Raw genomic sequence first — 24,000 nt, forward strand, 5'->3', positions numbered from 1 at the left:
GCAATAAGACTTGTGCTTTGTGAAGAGATCACTGCAATACGCCTTGTGCTTTGTGAAGAGATCACTGCAATACGCCTTGTGCTTTGTGAAGAGATCACTGCAATACGCCTTGTGTTTTGTGAAGAGATCACTGCAATAAGCCTTGTGCTTTGTGAAGAGATCACTGAAATAAGCCTTGTGCTTTGTGACGAGATCACTGCAATAAGCCTTTTGCTTTGTGACGAGATCACTGCAATAAGCCTTGTGCTTTGTGAAGAGATCACTGCAATAAGCCTTGTGCTTTGTGAAGAGATCACTGCAATAAGCCTTGCCACCTAAAATAAGTGTGTGTTTGTTTCCTCAGTCAGGTGGACCTTCATGTGGTGTGTTGACAACGGCCTTCTGAAGAGTAACAACTTGATCTGTCCAGAAGACTACATCACAGGACTGAACCCGCTCATCAAAGCCCCCAGAGGTACAGTAGTATGCCCCTCCAAGCCCCCCAGAGGTACAGTAGTATGCCCCTCCAAGCCCCCCAGAGGTACAGTAGTATGCCCCTCCAAGCCCCCCAGAGGTACAGTAGTATGCCCCTCCAAGCCCCCCAGAGGTACAGTAGTATGCCCCTTAAACACCCTTTGGAATGCACGTAATTTAGAACAGATCATCCATTTTAAAGTACTCTGAAAACACTTTACCCTTCAGTGTAAGTCTCTTTTAACTCTGTCAACTGTCTGTCTGTCCTCCCAGCCATGTCCGCCCCAGGCTTTGCCAAGCCGACTGTGTCCTACAACAGACACATATGCTACCTTCCCCAGGACGATGGCTACACAGTGATCCCTCCCCCAGAGCGGACAGCCCAGAGCTTGCTGGAGGAGTCAGAAACGTCCCTCACCCTTGCCTGTAGCTCAGACACCTGCACCCCCCGAAGCCTACCTAGCCAGGTAGGACACACAGAGGTGGTCTTGTATGAAGGCTTGTTTTGAATACTTTGAAGGGGTGGGTTAAGATTTGGGTATGGACGAGTCTCAGGTCACCACTGATGTGACCTCTCCTCTGCTGGTGTTGACAAGTCTCAGGTCACCACTGATGTGACCTCTCCTCTGCTGGTGTTGACGAGTCTCAGGTCACCACTATGTGACCTCTCCTCTGCTCTATTCCAGAAGGTGTGCCGAGTGAGGAAGCCTAAGTGGATGTATGAGCTGGGTGCTAAGAGCAGAGCAGAGGAGAGGGCTGGCCTTCAGAAACTACAGCAGAGACACAAGTTCCTGCGGAACCCCAGATTCCTTCCCCCCAACGCACACCAGGGGGGCAAGTCGCTCATCCTGCTTTGGGAAAAGGGAGACAGGGGAAGGAAGGGGCAAAAGCAGGAGAGGTAGGACTCTGTTCAGCTTCATGTGTTTGCAGAACTAGGTAGCCTAGGCTGTGTTGGTTTGGACTTGTAGCATCCCAAATGGCCCCCTATTCCCTATTACATGCACTACTTCTGACTAGTGCAGGGTGTTTCACTGGGATCAGGGAATAGGGGGCCGTTTGGAGCGGAACAATTCTCTTCTATGCTACAAGCGCAAACCGACACAGGAAGTGCAGCTCTGAACGTCTACTGCTTGGTTCTAGAAGTAATGACGTGTTGACTGACAGGATGAACTCCAGTCCATGATCCGTTTCTGACTCCATTGGTCATTCATATGCAATTATTATAGGCCGGGCTGTGGGGCGGCAGGTAGCCTAGTGGATAAAGTGTTGGGCCAGTAACTGAAAGGTTGCTAGATCGAATCCCCGAGCTGACAAGGTAAAAATCTGTCATTCTGCCCCTGAACAAGGCAGTTAACCCACTGTTCCCAGGCCGTCATTGTAAATAAGAATTTGTTCTTAACCGACTTGCCTTGTTAAATAAAGGTATAATTACATATGGGCAAGATAATCCTTCCTCAATATTAGGTGTAAATTAGTTCTATATGACTTCCTTCCTGTCTGAACATCAATTACCCTCATACCTGACTGTCACGAATCCCGCCGAAGATGGTGCCTCTTCCTGTTCGGGTGGCGCTCGGCGGTCATCGTCGCCGGCCTACTAGCTGCCACCGATCCCCTTTTCTGTTTCATTTAGTTGTGTCTGATAAGTTGCACCTGTTTTGTGTTTAGTGGTTGTGGGCTATTTAAACCCAGTAAGCCCGCCGGCTTTTGTGCGGGCTTGTTTCTCTGTTCGTTTTGTGGATGTGATCTTTTCTGTATTTCTTCGGACTGTTTGTGTCCTGTTTTTGGGCCGGTCATTGTATGCGCCTGGTGTTTTGGCGTGACCTACTTTTCTCTGGAATAAATACAGTTGTCCCTTACCCTCTGTTCTCTGCGCCTGACTCCGCACCCACTACTCCTAGAAGTCGTAACACTAACCTGGAAAACTATGATCTCAGTGAAACACCCTGGTTCAGCAAAAAAAGAAACGTCCTCTCACTGTCAACTGCATTTATTTTCAGCAAACTTAACATGTGTAAATATTTGTATGAACAAGATTCAACAACTGGGACATAAACTGAACAAGTTCCACAGACATGTGACTAACAGAAATGGAATAATGCGTCCCTGAACAAAGGGAGGGTCAAAATCAAAAGTAACAGTCAGTATCTGGTGTGGCCATTAAGTACTCCAGTGCATCTCCTCCTCATGGACTGCACCAGATTTGCCAGTTCTTGCTGTGAGATGTTACCCCGCTCTTCCACCAAGACACCTGCAAGTTCCCAGACCTTTCAGGGGGGAATGGCCCTAGCCCTCACCCTCCGATCCAAAAGGTCCCAGACGTGCTCAATGGGATTGAGATCCGGGCTCTTCGCTTGCCATGGCAGGACACTGACATTCCTGTCTTGCAGGAAATCACACACAGAACGAGCAGTAAGGCTGGTGGCATTGTCATGCTGGAGGGTCATGTCAGGATGAGCCTCAAGGAAGGGTACAACATGAGTGAAGAGGACGTCTTCCCTGTAACAGACAGCGTTGAGATTGCCTGCAATGACAACCAGCTCAGTCAGATGATGCTGTGACACACCGCCCCAGACCATGACGGACCCTCCACCTCCAAATCGATTCCGCTCCAGATTACAGGCCTCAGTGTAACGCTCATTCTTTCGACAATAAATGCGAATCCGACCATCACCCCTGGTGAGACAACCGCGACTCGTCGGTGAAGAGCACTTTTTGCCAGTCCTGTCTGGTCCAGCGACAGTGGGTTTGTGCCCATAGGCGATGTTGTTGATGTCTGGTGAGGACCTGTCTTACAACAGGCCTACAAGCCCCCAGTCCAGCCTCTCTCAGCCTATTGAGGACAGTCTGAGCACTGATGGAGGGATTGTGCGTTTCTGGTGTAACTTGGGCAGTTGTTTCCATCCTGTACCTGTCCCGCAGGTGTGATGTTCGAATGTACCGATCCTGTGCAGGTGTTGTTACACGTGGTCTGCCACTGCGAGGATGATCAGCTGTCCGTCCTGTCTCCCTGTAGCGCTGTCTTAGGTGTCTCACAGTACGGACATAGCAATTTATTGCCCTGGCCACATCTGCAGTCCTCTAGCAGGTATCTTTCTTTTGGTGTTTTTCAGAGTCAGTAGAAAGGCTTCTTTAGTGTCTAAGTTTGTGACTAACTGTTAGTGTCTAACTGTGACCTTAATTGCCTACCGTCTGTAAGCTGTTAGTTTCTTAATGACCGTTCCACAGGTGCATGTTCATGAATTGTTAATGGTATAAAACAGTGTTTAAACCCTTTACAATGAAGATCTGTGAAGTTAGTTTGATTTTTACTTAATTATCTTTGAAAGACAGGGTCATGAAAAAGGGACTTCTCTTTTTCTGCTGAGTTTATGATCCCAGTGAAACACCCTGGATCAGCATGTCATGTCTATACAAAACATGATGCTTCTGTCCCAAATGGCACTCTATTCCCTATGTAGTGCACTTCTGCCCATAGGGGTCTGGTCTAAAGTAGTGAACTATATAGGAAATAAGGTGCCATTTGGGAATGCAGGCAATGAACGCTTGTGTGTTTGTTTGAGACATGATGAGAATTAGCACCTGTTGGTTTTCAGAGTCACTCCATCCATAGCCTGCTGGTGTAGCTGTTGTTTTCAAAGCAGAACGTAGAAGAATATATAAGAAGAAAGATTTAACAATGTCAAATCATCTGACCTAAGAACATACTGACAGCACCACAGGACCATTACACCCATCATCTGTCTGAGAACATACTGACAGGACCATTACACCCATCATCTGACTGAGAACATACTGACAGCACCACAGGATCATTACACCCATCATCTGACTGAGAACATACTGACAGCACCACAGGACCATTACACCCATCATCTGACTGAGAACATACTGACAGCACCACAGGACCATTACACCCATCATCTGACTGAGAACATACTGACAGCACCACAGGACCATTACACCCATCATCTGACCCTTTGCTATGAGACTTGAAATTGAGCTCAGGTGCATCCCGTTTCCATTGATCATCGTTGAGATGTTTCTACACCTCGATTGGAGTCCACCTGTGGTAAATTCAATTGATTGGACATGTTTTGGAAAGGCACACACCTGTCTATATAAGGTCCCACGGGTGACAGTGCCTATCAGAGCAAAAACCAAGCCCTGAGGTTGAAGGAATTGTCCGTAGAGCTCCAAGACAGGATTGTGTCGAGGCACAGATCTGGGGAAGGGTTCCAAAAAATGTCTGCAGCATTGAAGGTCCCGAAGAACACAGTGGCCTCAATCATTCTTAAATGGAAGGTTTGGAACAACCAAGACTCTTCCTAGAGCTGGCCGCCAAACTGAACAATCGGGGGAGAAAGGCCTTGGTCAGGGATGTGACCAAGAACCCGATGGTTACTCTGACAGAGCTCCAGACGTCCTTTGTGGAGATGGGACCTTCCAGAAGGACAACCATCTATCTCTACAGTACTCCACCAATCAGGCCTTTGCGGTAGAGTGGCCAGACTGAAGCCACTCCTCAGTAAAATGCACATGACAGCCTGCATGGAGTTTGCCAAAAGTCACCTAAAGGACTCTCAGACCATTAGAAACAACATTCTCTGGTCTGATGAAACCAAGACTGAACTCTTTGGCCTGAATTCCAATTGTCACGTCTGGGGGAAACCTGGCACCATCCCTACGGTGAAACATGGTGGTGGCAGCATCATGCTGTGGGGATGTTTTTCAGCGGCAGGGACTGGGAGACTAGTCAGGATCGAGGGAAAGATAAACGGAGCAAAGTACAGAGAGATCGTTGATGAAAACCTGATCCAGAGCGCTCAGGACCTCAGACTGGGGCGAAGGTTCAACTTCCAACAGGACAACGACCCTAAGCACACAGCCAAGACAACGCAAGAGTGGCTTCGGGACAAGTCTCTGAATGTCCTTGAGTGGCCTAGCCAGAGCCCCATCGAACAACTTTGGAGAGACCTGAAAATACCCGTGCAGAGACGCTCCTCATCCAACCTGACATACCCAAGAAGACATTTCTAAAAACCTGTTTTTTCTTCATCATTATGGGGTATTGTGTGTAGATTGATGAGGGGGAAAAAACTATTTAATCAATTTTAGAATAAGACTGTAATATAAAACAACATGTGGAAAAAGTCTAGGGGTCTGAATACTTTCCGAATGCACTTTACACACCCACCAGACACCACTACGGGTTTCTTCACTCTACCCAAACCAAAAACTCACTCAGTTATGTATAGAGCCATGTCATCATGGAATGCTCTGCTATCAGAGGTTACTCAGGTAAAGCAGGTTTAGCCTTAAAAAACATATTTAAAACCATATTGTATCACAGAGCCTCTCCTCTTTCTAAAGCTCTCATTAACTTTTCTGTATATAATTATATGAATATGTATATACTGTAGGAATAGTGTGTAAATACAGTAGTCATTTGTTTTTTGTCTCTTGATGTCTTTATTGTTGTTTAATTTAATATATCTATAACTTATGTACCCTGGTGTATTTTATGTTTTGTTTGGAACCCAGGAAGAGTAGCTGCTGCATGTCAACAGCTTCTGGGGATCTATTCAACTAAACCATAACACTTCAAGGCTAACAAGCACACACATTTTCTTCAAAAAATGTCAGTTTCTAGTTCCATTAGATTTTAGTTGTTACATTCCTAGAAGTCAGCTTCCTTCCATTATTGGGTGTATATCAGCGGCAGCATGGAGACAACACTAAAGTTGGAAACGAAATGTTTGAATTCTAATGTGGTTAACTTAATAATTACCTGGAGTAGACATGCATGACAGATATACAGTATATTCAGGACACACAAACCTGTCTGTTTTCTGTGTGTCATTGTGTTTTTCATCAGTTGCCCATCCTCCAGTCTGTCTACCTATCACAGCGCAGTAAATAATGCCCCATAACCTGTCTTCATGTTGTTCCCCCCCCAGATCCCCAGCTGAGCCCATCCCTGTGTTCCTGGCCAATCCACCTGTTGTCTTCTTCACTGACTATAGAGTGGGACAGGTATTTGAGGTATGTACTGACGACAGTGGGACAGGTATATGAGGTACGTACTGACAACAGTGGGACAGGTATTTGAGGTATGTACTGACGACAGTGGAACAGGTTTATGAGGTATGAGGTACATACTGACTACAGTGGGACAGGAATATGAGGTATGTACTGACTACAGTGGGAAAGGTATGTGAGGTATGTACTAATGACAGTGGGACAGGTTTATGAGGGGTGAGGTACGTACTGACTACAGTGGGACAGGATTATGAGGTATGTACATACCAAAGTTGAACAGATGTATGAGGTACGTATGAATACAGTAGGATGGAAGTATGAGGTACGTATCGACTACAGTAGGACAGATGTATGAGGTACGTACTGACTACAGTAGGACAGATGATTACGGTACGTATTGACGACATTGGGACAGTGGTCTGGTTTCTCTTATCTATTGTAGTCATAACGTTCCAGGACCGTTGGCTAGTGTTTCTCTTATCTATTGTAGTCATAACGTTCCAGGACCGTTGGCTAGTGTTTCTCTTATCAATATATGCTCATATCTTTTAAAGTATATTTTCCTTCATTATTTTCCGCCAGCCCTACCACCCTATTTGTAGAAAACTAATGAACACCAACACTTAGGCTTCTACTTCCATCTTATACATATGTATTTTACGGACACTATTTTACAAGTGTTATATTTTGTTTGTTTTTAGTCCTGTCCTTCATCTACCCTTAACCTCTCCCATCTATTTCTGATGTCCATCCACTTTGATTTCTATTTGCCATACATTTTTAACTTCTTATGGCTGGGGGCAGTATTGAGAAGCTTCGATGAATAGGGTGTCCAGAGTAAACTGCCTGCTACTCAGGCCCAGAAGCTGAGATATGCATATTATTAGTAGATGTGGATAGAAAACACTATGAAACACAGTTTCTAAAACTGTTTGAATGATGTCTGTGAGTATAACACAACTCATATGGCAGGCAAAAACCAGAGAAAAAATCCAACCAGGAAGTGGGAATTCTGAGGTTTGTAGGTTTTCAAGTCTTTGCCTATCCAATATACAGTGTCTATGGGGTCATATTGCACTTCCTACGGCTTCCACTAGATGTCAACAGTCTTTAGAACCTTGTTTAAGGCTTCTACTGTGAAAGGGGGAGAGAATGAGAGCTGTTTCAACAAGATGTCTGGCAGAGTGCCATGAGCTCAGTCATGCACATGCCCATGAGAGGTAGCTGTGTTTTCCTTTCTAAAGACAAAGGAATTCTCCGGTTGAAACATTATTGAAGATTTATGTTTATTTGTTTGACATGTTTCTACGAACTGTAATGGAACTTGACTTTTCGTCTGGCCTGCTCGTCGAAATTTGGATTTGTGAACTAAACGCGAGAACAAAAAGGAGGTATTTGGACATAAATTATGGACTTTTTCAAACAAAACAAACATTTATTGTGGAACTGGGATTCCTGGGAGTGCATTCTGATGAAGATCATCAAAGGTAAGTGAATATTTATAATGCTATTTCTGACTTCTGTTGACCTCACAACATGGCGGGTATCTTTATGGCTTGTTTTGGTCTCTGAGCGCTGTACTCAGATTATAGCATGGTGTGCTTTTTCGGTAAAGCTTTTTTGAAATCTGACACAGCGGTTGCATTAAGGAGAAGTTTATCTAAAGTTCCATGCATAACACTTGTATCTTTTATCAATGTTTATTATGAGTAAATTGATGTGGCTCTCTGCAAAATCACTGGATGTTTTGGAAGCAAAACATTATTGAACATAATGCGCCAATGTAAACAGATTTTTGGATATAAATATGAACTTTATCGAACAAAACATACATGTATTGTGTAACATGAAGTCCTATTAGTGCCATCTGATGAAGATCATCAAAGGTTAGAGATTCATTTTCTCTCTTTCTGACTTTTGTGACTGGAAAATGGCTGCGTTTTTCTGACTAGGTGCTGACCTAACAAAATCGAATGGTATGCTATTGTCGTAAAGCCTTTTTGAAATCGGACACTGTGGTGGGATTAACAACAAGTTTATCTTTAAAATAGTGTAAAATACATGTATGTTTGAGGAATTTTAATTATGAGATTTCTGTTGTTTGAATTTGGCGCCCTGCACTTTCACTGGCTGTTGTCATATCGATCCCGTTAACGGGATCTCAGCCGTGAGAAGTTTCTGGGCTGTTTCACTAAAGTTCTGAACCTATATACATTTTACGGACAAAGTATATTTTACATGAGTTATCTTGTTATTAGTCCCACCCTTCAGTTCCATTCAACCCCACCCATCTATCTCTTAACACCATCCAGTTCTATTTTCCATTTATTTTTCAACTGTGATGTTTCACAAAAGTTCTGAACCTTTATATTCCCATAGTCTCTACAGATTTTGCTAAGAGTATTATTATATTATTGATCGATTGACTACGACTTTTCAAATCACCCAGTAGTGCTTTCTGCAGCATTAGTTCAAAGTAATGTTGCAATTCTTCATCCATTACTGGACCTGTGCCCAAAAACAAGCTTCATATGGACTGGACCAAAACAAACAATCTAATGACTCTCTCTTCACAGCAAAATGTGCAGAGCTGGGAAGGTTGTTTATTTATTTGATTTATTTAACCTTTTTTTAACCAGGTAGGCTAGTTGAGAACAAGTTCTCATTTACATCTGCGACCTGGCCAAGATAAAGCATAGCAGTGTGAACAGACAACAACACAGAGTTACACATGGATTAAACAATAAACAAGTCAATAACACAGTAGAAAAAAAATTGTCTATATACATTGTGTGCAAAAGGCATGAGGAGGTAGGCAAATAATTACAATTTAGCAGATTAACACTGGAGTGATAAATGATCAGATGGTCATGTACAGGTAGAGATACTGGTGTGCAAAAGAGCAGAAAAGTAAATAAATAAAAACAGTATGGGGATGAGGTAGGTAAATTGGGTGGGCTATTTACCGATGGACTATGTACAGCTGCAGCGATCGGTTTAGCTGCTCAGATAGCAGATGTTTAAAGTTGGTGAGGGAGAAAAGTCTCCAACTTCAGCGATTTTTGCAATTCGTTCCAGTCACAGGCAGCAGAGAACTGGAATGAAAGGCGGCCAAATGAGGTGTTGGCTTTAGGGATGATCAGTGAGATACACCTGCTGGAGCGCGTGCTACGGGTGGGTGTTGCCATCGTGACCGGTGAACTGAGATAAGGCGGAGCTTTACCTAGCATGGACTTGTAGATGACCTGGAGCCAGTGGGTCTGGCGACGAATATGTAGTGAGGGCCAGCCGACTAGAGCATACAGGTCGCAGTGGTGGGTGGTATAAGGTGCTTTAGTAACAAAACGGATGGCACTGTGTTAAACTGCATCCAGTTTGCTGAGTAGAGTGTTGGAAGCTATTTTGTAGATGACATCGCCGAAGTCGAGGATCGGGAGGATAGTCAGTTTTACTAGGGTAAGTTTGGCGGCGTGAGTGAAGGAGGCTTTGTTGCGGAATAGAAAGCCGAATCTAGATTTGATTTTAGATTGGAGATGTTTGATATGAGTCTGGAAGGAGAGTTTACAGTCTAGCCAGACATCTAGGTACTTATAGATGTCCACATATTCTAGGTCGGAACCATCCAGGGTGGTTGTAGCCCCCTTATACTGTATATAACATTCTATCGGTTGGAAGAATTTTGAATAATTTAAATAGAAAAATAGTTTTTAATCTGGAGTCATTTTGAGTATCAGTTCATAAACCATGTGCCAAGGAATCACTACATCGAAAGTCTCTTTCCAACTATTTCACAATCTATAGTGCCTTCGGAAAGTATTCAGACCCCTTGACTTTTTCCACATTTTGTTACGTTACAGCCTTATTCTCAAATGTATTAAGTAGTCCCCCCCCCATCAACCTACACACAATACCCCATAATGACTAAGCAAATCAGGTTTTGAAATTTTTGCTAATTTATTAAAAATAATAAACTGTATCACTTTTGCATTAGTATTCATCCCCTTTACTTAGTACTTTGTTGAAGCACCTTTGGCAGCGATTACAGCATTGAGTCTTCTTGGGTATGATGCTACAAGCTTGAAATATATATATATATTTTTGAACGTCTGGGCTCTGGCTAGGCCACTCAAGGACATTCAGAGACTTGTCCTGAAGTCACTCCTGCATTGTCTTGGCTGTGTGCTTAGGGTCATTGTCCTGTTGGAAGGTGAACCTTCACCCCCAGTTTGAGGTCCTGAGAGCAGGTTTTCATCAAGGATCTCTCTGTACTTTGCTCCGGTTATCTTTCCCTCGATCCTGACTAGTCTCCCAGTCCCTGCCGCTGAAAAACATCCCCACAGCATGATGCTGCCACCACCATGCTTCACCGTAGGGATGGTGCCAGGATTCCTCCAGACGTGATGCTTGAAATTCAGGCCAAATAGTTAAGTCTTGGTTTCATCAGACCAGAGAATCTTGTTTCTGATGATCTGAGAGTCTTTAGGTGCCTTTTGGCAAATTCCATGCAGGCTGTCATGTGCATTTTACCATCTGGCCACTCTAGCATAAAGGTCTGATTAGTGGAGTGCTGCAGAGATGGTTGTCCATCTGGAAGGTTCTCCCATCTCCACAGAGGATCTCTGGAGCTCTGTCAGAGTGACTATCAGGTTCTTGGTCACCTTCCTGACCTAGGCCACTCTCCCCGATTGCTCAGTTTGGCCAGCTCTAGGAAGAGTCTTGGTGGTTCCAAACATCTTCTATTTAAAGAGTGATGGAGGCCACTGTGTTCTTGGAGACCTTCAATACGGCAGGAATGTTTTGGTACCCTTCCCCAGATCTGTGCCTCAACCCAATCCTGTCTTGGAGCTCTACGGACAATTCCTTCGACCTCATGGCTTGGTGTTGGCTTTGACATGCACTGTCAACTGCGGGACCTTATATAGACAGGTGTGTGCTTTTCCAAATCATGTCCAATCAATTGAATATACCACAGGTGGTTTCCAATCAAGTTGTAGAAACATCCCAAGGGTGATCAATGGAAACAGGATGAACCTGACCTCAATTTCAAGTCCCATAGCAAAGTTGCTAAATACTTACGTAAATAAGGTATTTCTGAAAATGTATTTTTTTTATGTGGTATTGTGTGAAGGTAACTTAACAAAATGTGGAAAAAGTCGAGGGGTCTAAATAGTTTCCTCAGGCACTGTGTCTACATGTTGTCATAACATTCCAGGACTGTTGTCTAGTGTTTCTCTTGTCATTGTACTCATAAGATCTCTGATATTCATTGGTTTTGTTGAACTACAACCCTGTGATTCTGGTTCACCAAGGCTTCAATAAACAACGACAGTGGAATCCATTATTTGCAACGATTGACCTCTTCCTCTCCTCTCCTCTTCCTCCTTCAGACTACAGTGGAGCTGAGGAACATGACTGCTACCAGCCGACATGTCCGGGTCCTCCCCCCCACCACCCCTCACTTCTCCCTGGGTCTCGGTCAGTACTCTAACCTCCCCCCACTACCCCTCACTTCTCCCTGGGTCTCGGTCAGTACTCTAACCTCCCCCCCACCACCCCTCACTTCTCCCTGGGTCTCAGTCAGTACTCTAACCACCCCCCCACCACCCCTCACTTCTCCCTGGGTCTCAGTCAGTACTCTAACCTCCCCCCACCACCCCTCACTTCCTCTAACCCCCCCCCCCCCCCACCACTAACCCTAACCTTCCCCCTTCCCTTCCCCTAATCCTCCCCCCACCACTAACCCTAAACACCACCCCCCTCCCTCTATATTGTTGCCACCCCTATTACTAGCCTGTTCAACCTCTCTTTCGTGTCGTCTGAGATTCCCAAAGATTGGAAAGCAGCTGCGGTCATCCCCCTCTTCAAAGGGGGGGACACTCTTGACCCAAACTGCTACAGACCTATATCTATCCTACCGTGCCTTTCTAAGGTCTTCGAAAGCCAAGTCAACAAACAGATTACCGACCATTTCGAATCTCACCATACCTTCTCTGCTATGCAATCTGGTTTCAGAGCTGGTCATGGGTGCACCTCAGCCACGCTCAAGGTCCTAAACGATATCTTAACCGCCATCGATAAGAAACATTACTGTGCAGCCGTATTCATTGATCTGGCCAAGGCTTTCGACTCTGTCAATCACCATATCCTCATCGGCAGACTCGACAGCCTTGGTTTCTCAAATGATTGCCTCGCCTGGTTCACCAACTACTTCTCTGATAGAGTTCAGTGTGTCAAATCGGAGGGTCTGCTGTCCGGACCTCTGGCAGTCTCTATGGGGGTGCCACAGGGTTAAATTCTTGGACCGACTCTCTTCTCTGTATACATCAATGAGGTCGCTCTTGCTGCTGGTGAGTCCCTGATCCACCTCTACGCAGACGACACCATTCTGTATACTTCCGGCCCTTCTTTGGACACTGTGTTAACAACCCTCCAGGCAAGCTTCAATGCCATTCAACTCTCCTTCCGTGGCCTCCAATTGCTCTTAAATACAAGTAAAACTAAATGCATGCTCTTCAACCGATCGCTACCTGCACCTACCCGCCTGTCCAACATCACTACTCTGGACGGCTCTGACTTAGAATACGTGGACAACTACAAATACTTAGGTGTCTGGTTAGACTGTAAACTCTCCTTCCAGACCCATATCGAACATCTCCAATCCAAAGTTAAATCTAGAATTGGCTTCCTATTTCGCAACAAGGCGTCCTTCACTCATGCTGCCAAACATACCCTTGTAAAACTGACCATCCTACCAATCCTCGACTTTGGCGATGTCATTTACAAAATAGCCTCCAATACCCTACTCAACAAATTGGATGCAGTCTATCACAGTGCAATCCGTTTTATCACCAAAGCCCCATATACTACCCACCATTGCGACCTGTACGCTCTCGTTGGCTGGCCCTCGCTTCATACTCGTCGCCAAACCCACTGGCTCCATGTCATCTACAAGACCCTGCTAGGTAAAGTCCCCCCTTATCTCAGCTCGCTGGTCACCATAGCATCTCCCACCTGTAGCACACGCTCCAGCAGGTATATCTCTCTAGTCACCCCCAAAACCAATTCTTTCTTTGGCCGCCTCTCCTTCCAGTTCTCTGCTGCCAATGACTGGAACGAACTACAAAAATCTCTGAAACTGGAAACACTTATCTCCCTCACTAGCTTTAAGCACCAACTGTCAGAGCAGCTCACAGATTACTGCACCTGTACATAGCCCACCTATAATTTAGCCCAAACAACTACCTCTTTCCCAACTGTATTTAATTTTTATTTATTTATTTATTTTGCTCCTTTGCACCCCATTATTTTTTTATTTCTACTTTGCACATTCTTCCATTGCAAAACTACCATTCCAGTATTTTACTTGCTATATTGTATTTACTTTGCCATCATGGCCTTTTTTGCCTTTACCTCCCTTCTCACCTCATTTGCTCACATTGTATATAGACTTTTTTATACTGCATTATTGACTGTATGTTTGTTTTTACTCCATGTGTAACTCTGTGTCGTTTTATCTGTCGAACTGCTTTGCTTTATCTTGGCCAGGTCGCAATTGTAAATGAGAACTTGTTCTCAACTTGCCTACCTGGTTAAATAAAGGTAAAATAAAATTAAAATAAATAAATATGTCGATATGTTTCAGGAACATATCCAGTGGTTTATAGGGGCGTTCCAGGAACGTATCCAGTGGTTTATAGGGGCGTTTCAGGAACGTATCCAGTGGTTTATAGGGGCGTTCCAGGAACGTATCCAGTGGTTTATAGGGGCGTTTCAGGAACGTATCCAGTGGTTTATAGGGGCGTTTCAGGAACGTATCCAGTGGTTTATAGGGGCGTTTCAGGAACGTATCCAGTGGTCTATAGGGGCGTTTCAGGAACGTATCCAGTGGTTTATAGGGGCGTTTCAGGAACGTATCCAGTGGTTTATAGGGGTGTTTCAGGAACGTATCCAGTGGTTTATAGGGGCGTTTCAGGAACGTATCCAGTGGTTTATAGGGGCGTTTCAGGAACAAATCCAGTGGTTTATAGGGGAGTTTCAGGACATATGAATTGGTATGGAAAACATACATTTATGAATATAACTACTGTTACCTGAAGGAGGGAACGAGGTATCAACGACCAATCACATTCACCTGAAAAAAGTGATATCACACCCAATAGGCCAATGCATGCCCGAGCCCGCCCTCAGAAGTCCTCCTTCCTGGCTAATACCGGGGCTCGCATTCATTTCCTCAATTCAGTACCGCACTTCAGAATGCCCAAAATCCCCTGTTTTCACTGGGGCAAAATATGTTATACATTTTTTCCTCCTTCAGGAAACGGTAGTTATATTTATAACTGTACGTTCCCTTTCAGTCGTCATTCGGTTTAATAACCTCTTATGGCTGCATCCCTTGTTCTCAATTTCCGCCTGAAGACATAACCTAATCTAACTGCCTGTAGCTCAGCCCCAGAGGCAAGGATATGCATATTCTTGGTATCATTTGAATGGAAACATTCTGAAGTTTGTGGAAATGTTAATTGAATGTAGGAGAATATAACACAGATCTGTTGGAAGAAAAGAGAAAGAAAGAGCATACGTTTTCTGTTTTTTATTGTTGTAGCATCATCTTTCACATGTACTAGAATAGCCACACAGTCAGATAGGATGCTGGAGATCATTTTGATGGATAACACAAGAGGCCAACTGTAGGTGTGCAAAGTTTCAGACTGATAACTTCATGAATGAGTGAGCTACATGACATTTAGCATGAAGTCAACCAGGTGTCCCACACAAGTTGTCCAAATGTACCCAAGTGGCCGAATTGGTGAAATGACCTATAACTATATACAACAGTGCAAATAACTATATACAACATATCAAAAAGCTATTCTAACACACACAAAAAATATATAAAAAATGTAAAAAAAATATTTGAAAAAAAATATTGAATAAAAACAGTACACCCTTTGGAAGTCCTCTACACAATATTTTGCTGCCTGTGCCATGTCCCATAACAGTCTCTTTCTGATGTAAAGCAGAGGCAAACTGAACAAGTGGTGCAGGTCATGCGACACAGAACACAACGACGCCTCCATGCTATGCCCTTTTGGCCCTGAGGCACAGTCATGCCTGCAGTAATGAACTGTGGCATATGAACACTACTGGAGACAGAGGGGGCAGAGGTAGAGCGGGCAGCTTGGCACCAGGGGCTCCCAGTCGGAGTTGCTATCACTGTGAAAGAAAACATACAAAAAAATATTTGTATTGTATGAGCCTTTTATCATCACATAAAATAAACAGATATGTATTGTATAGAGCAGAGGGAACAGTCACTAAGGTGAAGTCCTGTTCCATTCAACTCTGGCCATTGTTGTGGGCCTGCCCTCCCCGAAGAGCACCCAATGGCTATTTCATATGGAAATGGAGAGGAGTAGCAAGCGCAGTGGCCATGTGTGTGTTTGCTGTTCTACTCCATCCCATTTGAATAAAAAAAATGGAAAATATATATATCTGACATGGAAAATCTATGTATCTGAGATCTGAGATATATATTTATATATATAGATATATAAACAAACCACACATTTCATTGCAAAATATGTATATATAAAAAATATATATATATACTGCTAAAAATAAATTAAGGGAACACTAAAATAACACATCCTAGATCTGAATGAAATATTCTTTATTCTTATTAAATACTTATTTCTTTACATAGTTGAATGTGCTGACAACAAAATCACACACAAATTATCAATGGAAATCAAATTTATCAACCCATGGATCTGAATTTGGAGTCACACTCAAAATTAAAGTGGAAAACCACACTACGATGTAATGTCCTTAAAACAAGTCAAAATTAGGCTCAGTAGTGTGTGTGGCCTCCACGTGCCTGTATGACCTCTCTACAACGCCTGGGCATGCTCCTGATGAGGTGGCGGATGGTCTCCTAAGGAATCTCCTCCCAGACCTGGACTAAAGCATCCGCCAACTCCTGGACAGTCTGTGGTGCAATGGTGGATGGAGCGAGACATGATGTCCCAGATGTGCTCAATTGGATTCAGGTCTGGGGAACGTGCGGGCCAGTCCATAGCATCAATGCCTTCCTCTTGCAGGAACTGCTGACACACTCCAGCCACATGAGGTCTAACATTGTCTTGCATTAGGAGGAACCCAGGGACAACCGCGCCAGTATATGGTCTCACAAGGGGTCTGAGGATCTCATCTCGGTACCTAATGGCAGCCAGGCTATCTCTGGCGAGCACATGGAGGGCTGTGCGGCCCCCCCAAAAAATGCCACCCCACACCATGACTGACCCATCGCCAAACCGGTCATGCTGGAGGATGTTGCAGGCAGCAGAACGTTCTCCACGGCGTCTCCAGACTCTGTCATGTCTGTCACATGTGCTCAGTGTGAACCTGCTTTCATCTGTGAAGAGCACAGTGCGCCAGTGGCGAATTTGCCAATCTTGGTGTTCTCTGGCAAATGCCAAACGTCCTGCACGGTGTTAGGCTGTAAGCACAACCCCCACCTGTGGACGTCGGGCCCTCATACCACCCTCATGGAGTCTGTTTCTGACCGTTTGATCAGACACATGCACATTTGTGGCCTGCTGGAGGTAATTTTGTAGGGCTCTGGCAGTGCTCCTTGTACAAAGGCGGAGGTAGCGGTCCTGCTGCTGGATTGTTGCCATCCTACGGCCGCCTCCACGTCTCCTGATGTACTGGCCTGTCTCCTGGTAGCGCCTCCATGCTCTGGACACTACGCTGACAGACACAGCAAACCTTCTTGCCACAGCTCGCATTGATGTGACATCCTGGATGAGCTGCACTACCTGAGCCACTTGTGTGGGTTGTAGACTCCGTCTCATGCTACCACTAGAGTGAAAGCACCGCCAGCATTCAAAAGTGACCAAAACATCAGCCAGGAAGCATAGGAACTGAGAAGTGGTCTGTGATTATCACCTGCAGAACCACTCCTTTATTGGGGGAGGTCTTGCTAATTGCCTATAATTTCCACCTGTTGTCTATTCCATTTGCACAACAGCATGTGCAATTTATTGTCAATCAGTGTTGCTTCCTAAGTGGACAGTTTTATTTCACAGAAGTGTGATTGACTTGGAGTTACATTGTGTTGTTTAAGTGTTCCCTTTATTTTTTTGAGCAGTGTGTAGATATATATACAGTGGGGCAAAAAAGTATTTAGTCACCCACCAATTGTGCAAGTTCTCCCACTTAAAAAGATGAGAGGCCTGTAATTTTCATCATAGGTACACTTCAACTATGACAGACAAAATGAGAAAAAAAATCCAGAAAATCACATTGTAGGATTTTTTATAAATTTATTTGCAAATTATGGTGGAAAATAAGTATTTGGTCAATAACAAAAGTTTATCTCAATACTTTGTTATATACCCTTTTTTGGCAATGACAGAGGTCAAATGTTTTCTGTAAGTCTTCACAAGGTTTTCACACACTGTTGCTGGTATTTTGGTCCATTCCTCCATGCAGATCTCCTCTATAGCAGTGATGTTTTGGGGCTGTTGCTAGGCAACACGGACTTTCAACTCCCTCCAAAGATTTTCTATGGGGTTGAGATCTGGAGACTGGCTAGGCCACTCCAGGACCTTGAAATGCTTCTTACGAAGCCACTCCTTCGTTGCCCGGGCAGTGTGTTTGGGATCATTGTCATGCTGAAAGACCCAGCCACGTTTCATCTTCAATGCCCTTGCTGATGGTAGGCTTTGTTACTTTGGTCCCAGCTGTCTGCAGGTCATTCACTAGGCCCCCCCGTGTGGTTATGGGATTTTTGCTCACCGTTCTTGTGATCATTTTGACCCCACGGGGTGAGATCTTGCATGAAGCCCCAGATCGAGGGAGATTATCAGTGGTCTTGTATGTCTTCCATTTTCTAATAATTGCTCCCACAGTTGATTTCTTCAAACCAAGCTGTTTACCTATTGCAGATTCAGTCTTCCCAGCCTGGTGCAGGTCTACAATTTTGTTTCTGGTGTCCTTTGACAGCTCTTTGGTCTTGGCCATAGTGGAGTTTGGAGTGTGACTGTTTGAGGTTGTGGACAGGTGTCTTTTATACTGATAACAAGTTAAAACAGGTGCCATTAATACAGGTAACGAGTGGAGGACAGAGGAGCCTCTTAAAGAAGAAGTTACAGGTCTGTGAGAGCCAGAAATCTTCCTTGTTTGTAGGTGACCAAATACTTATTTTCCACCAAAATTTGCAAATTAATTAATAAAAAATCCTACAATGTGATTTTCAGGAATTTTTTTCTCACTTTGTCTTTCTGAAGTACGGTTAAATACAACTTTCCAAAATACTACTGCGCGTAACAAGCGTCACAGCAACTCCTCTGATAGTCAAGGCGAGAATGGAGTTCGTTACGCGTGCATTTACAAACAAGGACCACCATTCCGGTGGTCCAACCCAAAACCATTACATTCTGGCATTTACCTCAGCTCATTGGCTATCTACCCAGCTATATTTCAAGAAGATCAGTGGTCATTGGGCAGAAATACAGTCAATCAACGAAGCTTCGCTAAAATTATTGGTGCGCAAGGTAGTCATTGCTCGTTGTCTTCAAATCAGCTCACTTCGGTCAATACTCCCCGCAAAAAAAACAATGAAGTTTGGCTGTGTTGCAAACATCCAGAGGAATGCACTGAAACCAACCATGACTAGATAAACAATTGTTTACAGTTTGTAATTACGTCGAATGCTCCGTAAAAAATTGATAGAGATGGAATTCACGGCACACACGGGTCACAAAATGTTTAGATGTAGGCTATAAAAATGGATTTTATCATAGAAAACGGCACTTCATTTGATCACTGGGACCCTCAGGAAGAGAAATAACTGACCTCTAAACAGGTCAACATTCACAAGGCCGAAGGGCCAGACGGATTAACAGGACGTGTAATCAGAGCATGCGTGGACCAACTGGCAAGTGTCTTCACTGCCATTTTCAACCTCTCCCTGAACGAGTCTGTAACGCCTACGTGTTTCAAGCAGACCACCATAGTCCCTGTGCAGGTATGAAAGTGAAGGTAACCTGTCTTAATGACTACCGCCCCGAAGCACTCACGTCGGTAGCCAGGAATTTCTTTGGAAGGCTGGTCATGGCTCACATTGACACCATCCCTAGACCCACTCCAAATTGTATACCTAATTTTTTACTAGGATTAAATGTCAGGAATTGTGAAACTGATTTTAAATGTATTTGGCTAAGGTGTATGTAAACTTCTGACTTCAACTGTATACATAATATGACATTTGTAATGTCTTTGTTCTTTTGGAACTTTTGTGAGTAATGTTTACTGTTCACTTTTGTTTATCTACTTCACTTGCTTTGGCAAAGCTAGCATATGTTTCCCATGCCAACAAAGATCAATGCTAACATGTTTCCCATGCCAATAAAGATCAATGCTAACACATGTTTCCCATGCCAACAAAGATCAATGCTAGCATATGTTTCCCATGCCAACAAAGATCAATGCTAACACATGTTTCCCATGCCAATAAAGATCAATGCTAACATGTTTCCCATGCCAATAAAGATCAATGCTAACACATGTTTCCCATGCCAACAAAGATCAATGCTAGCATATGTTTCCCATGCCAACAAAGATCAATGCTAACATGTTTCCCATGCCAATAAAGATCAATGCTAACATGTTTCCCATGCCAATAAAGATCAATGCTAACATATGTTTCCCATGCCAATAAAGATCAATGCTAACATATGTTTCCCATGCCAATAAAGCCCCTTGAATTGAATTGAAATACAACTGCGGTCTTAATGATTCTGAGTAAAAGAGGAGATCATGTTGAGTCCCAAATATCACCCTATTCCCTATATATTGCACTAAAGTCCTGGTCAAGAGTAGTGCACTATACATGTAATAGGATGCTGTATGGGATGCAGTAACTGACGGTGTTGTGTCATCAGGCAGGTTTCCAGGCGAGGGGGGTATCGTAGCCCCTGGGATGTCCTGCCAGTACACGGTACTGTTTGCTCCAGACTCCCTGGCTGACTACCAAGACTTCCTGGTTGTAGAGACTCAGGCCCAATATCCACTGCTGGTTCCCATCGAGGCCCGCAGACCGCCACCTATACTGACACGTGAGTGGTCCTAACCTCCACCTATACTGACACGTGAGTGGTCCTAACCTCCACCCATACTGACACGTGAGTGGTCCTAACCTCCACCCATACTGACACGTGAGTGGTCCTAACCTCCGCCCATACTGACACGTGAGTGGTCCTAACCTCCGCCCATACTGACACGTGAGTGGTCCTAACCTCCACCCATACTGACACGTGAGTGGTCCTAACCTCCACCCATACTGACACGTGAGTGGTCCTAACCTCCACCCATACTGACACGTGAGTGGTCCTTACCTCCGCCCATACTGACACGTGAGTGGTCCTAACCTCCGCCCATACTGACACGTGAGTGGTCCTAACCTCCGCCCATACTGACACGTGAGTGGTCCTAACCTCCGCCCATACTGACACGTGAGTGGTCCTGACCCCCTCCCATACTGACAGGTGAGTGGTCCTAACCTCCCATACTGAGAGCTGAGTGGTCCTAACCTCCTCCCATACTGACAGCTGAGTGGTCCTAACCTCCCATACTGACAGCTGAGTGGTCCTAACCTCCTCCCATACTGACAGCTGAGTGGTCCTAACCTCCCATACTGACAGCTGAGTGGTCCTAACCTCCCATACTGACACCTGAGTGGTCCTAACCTCCCATACTGACACCTGAGTGGTCCTGACCTCCTCCCATACTGACAGCTGAGTGGTACTAACCTCCTCCCATACTGACACCTGAGTGGTCCTGACCCCCTCCCATACTGACAGCTGAGTGGTCCTGCCCCCCTCCCATACTGACAGCTGAGTGGTCCTGCCCCCCTCCCATACTGACAGCTGAGTGGTCCTGCCCCCCTCCCATACTGACAGGTGAATGGTCTTAACCTCCTATACTGACACCTGAGTGGTCCTGACCCCCTCCCATACTGACACCTGAGTGGTCCTGACCCCCTCCCATACTGACACCTGAGTGGTCCTGACCCCCTCCCATACTGACACCTGAGTGGTCCTAACCTCCCATACTGACACCTGAGTGGTCCTGACCTCCTCCCCTACTGACAGCTGAGTGGTTCATACTACCTAACGAGCAATGATGTTATGATCATTGAATGCTCCGTATAGCGTAGCCTAATGCAGTACACCTCTAACCAAAGAAAATTGAAAACAGAATAAAAAGTGTACTTAGTTAGTGATTAAGCTCATTCTACCACACACCCTTATGTGTACTGACTTGGTTTGTCCCTCTGTCTTGTGTCCGCCCAGTGCCCAGTGTTCTGGACTGTGGCTACTGTCTGGTAGGAGGGGTGAGATTCAGACAGTTCCTGTGTTGTAATGAGGGCCTAAGTGCTGGAACCTTCTGCATCCTCCCCCGGAGACAGTGGCCCGCCTCCAACATCAGGGTAAATACAATCACCTCTGGGTTAGGGTGTTAGGGTTAGAGGTCAAAAGGTAAATACAATCACCTCTGGGTTAGGGTTAGAGGTCAAAGGGTAAATACAATCACCTCTGGGTTAGGGTTAGAGGTCAAAGGGTAAATACAATCACCTCTGGGTTAGGGTGTTAGGGTTAGAGGTCAAAGGTTAGAAGGTGAAAAAAAAATCCTCCATCTGTCTGATCAACAGGTTTCATATGATGTCTGTAGGACAGGGTTATATTATGGTCTGTATAACAGGGTTATATTATGGTCTGTAGGACAGGGTTATATTATGGTCTGTAGGACAGGGTTATATTATGGTCTGTATAACAGGGTTATATTATGGTCTGTATAACAGGGTTATATTATGGTCTGTAGGACAGGGTTATATTATGGTCTGTAGGACAGGGTTATATTATGGTCTGTAGGACAGGGTTATATTATGGTCTGTAGGACAGGGTTATATTATGGTCTGTATAACAGGGTTATATTATGGTCTGTAGGACAGGGTTATATTATGGTCTGTAGGACAGGGTTATATTATGGTCTGTAGCACAGGGTTATATTATGGTCTGTATGACAGGGTTATATTATGGTCTGTAGGACAGGGTTATATTATGGTCTGTAGGACAGGGTTATATTATGGTCTGTAGGACAAGGTTATATTTTGGTCTGTAGGACAAGGTTATATTTTGGTCTGTAGGACAGGGTTATATTATGGTCTGTAGGACAGGGTTATATTATGGTCTGTAGGACAAGGTTATATTTTGGTCTGTAGGACAGGGTTATATTATGGTCTGTATAACAGGGTTATATTATGGTCTGTAGGACAGGGTTATATTATGGTCTGTAGGACAGGGTTATATTATGGTCTGTAGGACAGGGTTATATTATGGTCTGTAGGACAGGGTTATATTATGGTCTGTAGGACAAGGTTATATTTTGGTCTGTAGGACAGGGTTATATTATGGTCTGTAGGACAGGGTTATATTATGGTCTGTAGGACAAGGTTATATTTTGGTCTGTAGGACAGGGTTATATTATGGTCTAGGACAGGGTTATATTATGGTCTGTAGGACAAGGTTATATTATGGTCTGTAGGACAGGGTGATATTATGGTCTGTAGGACAGGGTGATATTATGGTCTGTAGGACAGGGTTATATTATGGTCTGTAGGACAGGGTTATATTATGGTCTGTATAACAGGGTTATATTATGTCAGTAGTAATTCTTCATCTCTCACTGCCAGTCTGTAGTAACTACCAGCTTTGCTGAGGAGCCCCCGTTTGCAGTCAGCCCCTCCCTGTTTGAACTGCAACCTGGGCAGACCACAGTGGTGGAGGTGAGTCAATCAGCTGTTTTGGTCATATCACAACCTCTAAAGTCAGATAGTGCTTTTGTCTGCACTGAGAAACTTTGTGTGTGGTGTGTGTGTCTGCGTGTGCGTCATGTCCCAGGTGGTGTTCTTCCCAATGCTGGCAGAGAGTTGCTCCCAGGTCTTCACCATAGTATGTGACAACTGCCAGGTCAAAGACATCACTGTACAAGGTGTGTGTCTGTCTCCCGGTCAGGGCCAGCTGATAGGTCTAGAGCTGGTGTGTGTCTGTCTCCCTGTCAGGGCCAGCTGATAGGTCTAGAGCTGGTGTGTGTCTGTCTCCAGGTCAGGGCCAGCTGATAGGTCTAGAGCTGGTGTGTGTGTCTGGGGAAGAAGAGGTCCCTGCTCTCGGAGAACTCTGTGACGTCACAGCTGAACACTATGTCCGCTTCCCCACTGCCAACCCTTACTCCGTCCAACAGAAGACACTCACCATCAGGAACAACACGTAAGTCCTGCTACCTGCCCTAACCCTTAAACTAACAACCATCAACAACACGTTAGACCAGCTACCTGCCATAACCCTTAAACTAACCACCATCAACAACACGTTAGACCAGCTACCTGCCCTAACCCTTAAACTAACCACCATCAACAACAACACGTTAGACCAGCTACCT

The 24,000-nt window shown here is 44.6% G+C and overlaps 1 protein-coding gene across 1 annotated transcript in view; it reads left to right on the forward strand.

The window, feature by feature from the left end:
* Window positions 1-24,000, forward strand: part of dlec1 (DLEC1 cilia and flagella associated protein) — a 120,178-nt gene that overhangs the window by 13,234 nt on the left and 82,944 nt on the right. Inside the window, exons 5-14 of the mRNA XM_031796922.1 lie at window positions 344-454; window positions 727-920; window positions 1,140-1,351; window positions 6,414-6,498; window positions 11,883-11,970; window positions 20,445-20,618; window positions 21,855-21,991; window positions 23,255-23,347; window positions 23,463-23,553; window positions 23,666-23,828. Coding sequence (XP_031652782.1) covers window positions 344-454; window positions 727-920; window positions 1,140-1,351; window positions 6,414-6,498; window positions 11,883-11,970; window positions 20,445-20,618; window positions 21,855-21,991; window positions 23,255-23,347; window positions 23,463-23,553; window positions 23,666-23,828 — 1,348 coding nt within the window. The remainder of the gene's footprint in view (window positions 1-343; window positions 455-726; window positions 921-1,139; window positions 1,352-6,413; window positions 6,499-11,882; window positions 11,971-20,444; window positions 20,619-21,854; window positions 21,992-23,254; window positions 23,348-23,462; window positions 23,554-23,665; window positions 23,829-24,000) is intronic.

The sequence above is a fragment of the Oncorhynchus kisutch genome, linkage group LG18 (assembly GCF_002021735.2).
Source record: "Oncorhynchus kisutch isolate 150728-3 linkage group LG18, Okis_V2, whole genome shotgun sequence".
NCBI lineage: Eukaryota > Metazoa > Chordata > Actinopteri > Salmoniformes > Salmonidae > Oncorhynchus > Oncorhynchus kisutch.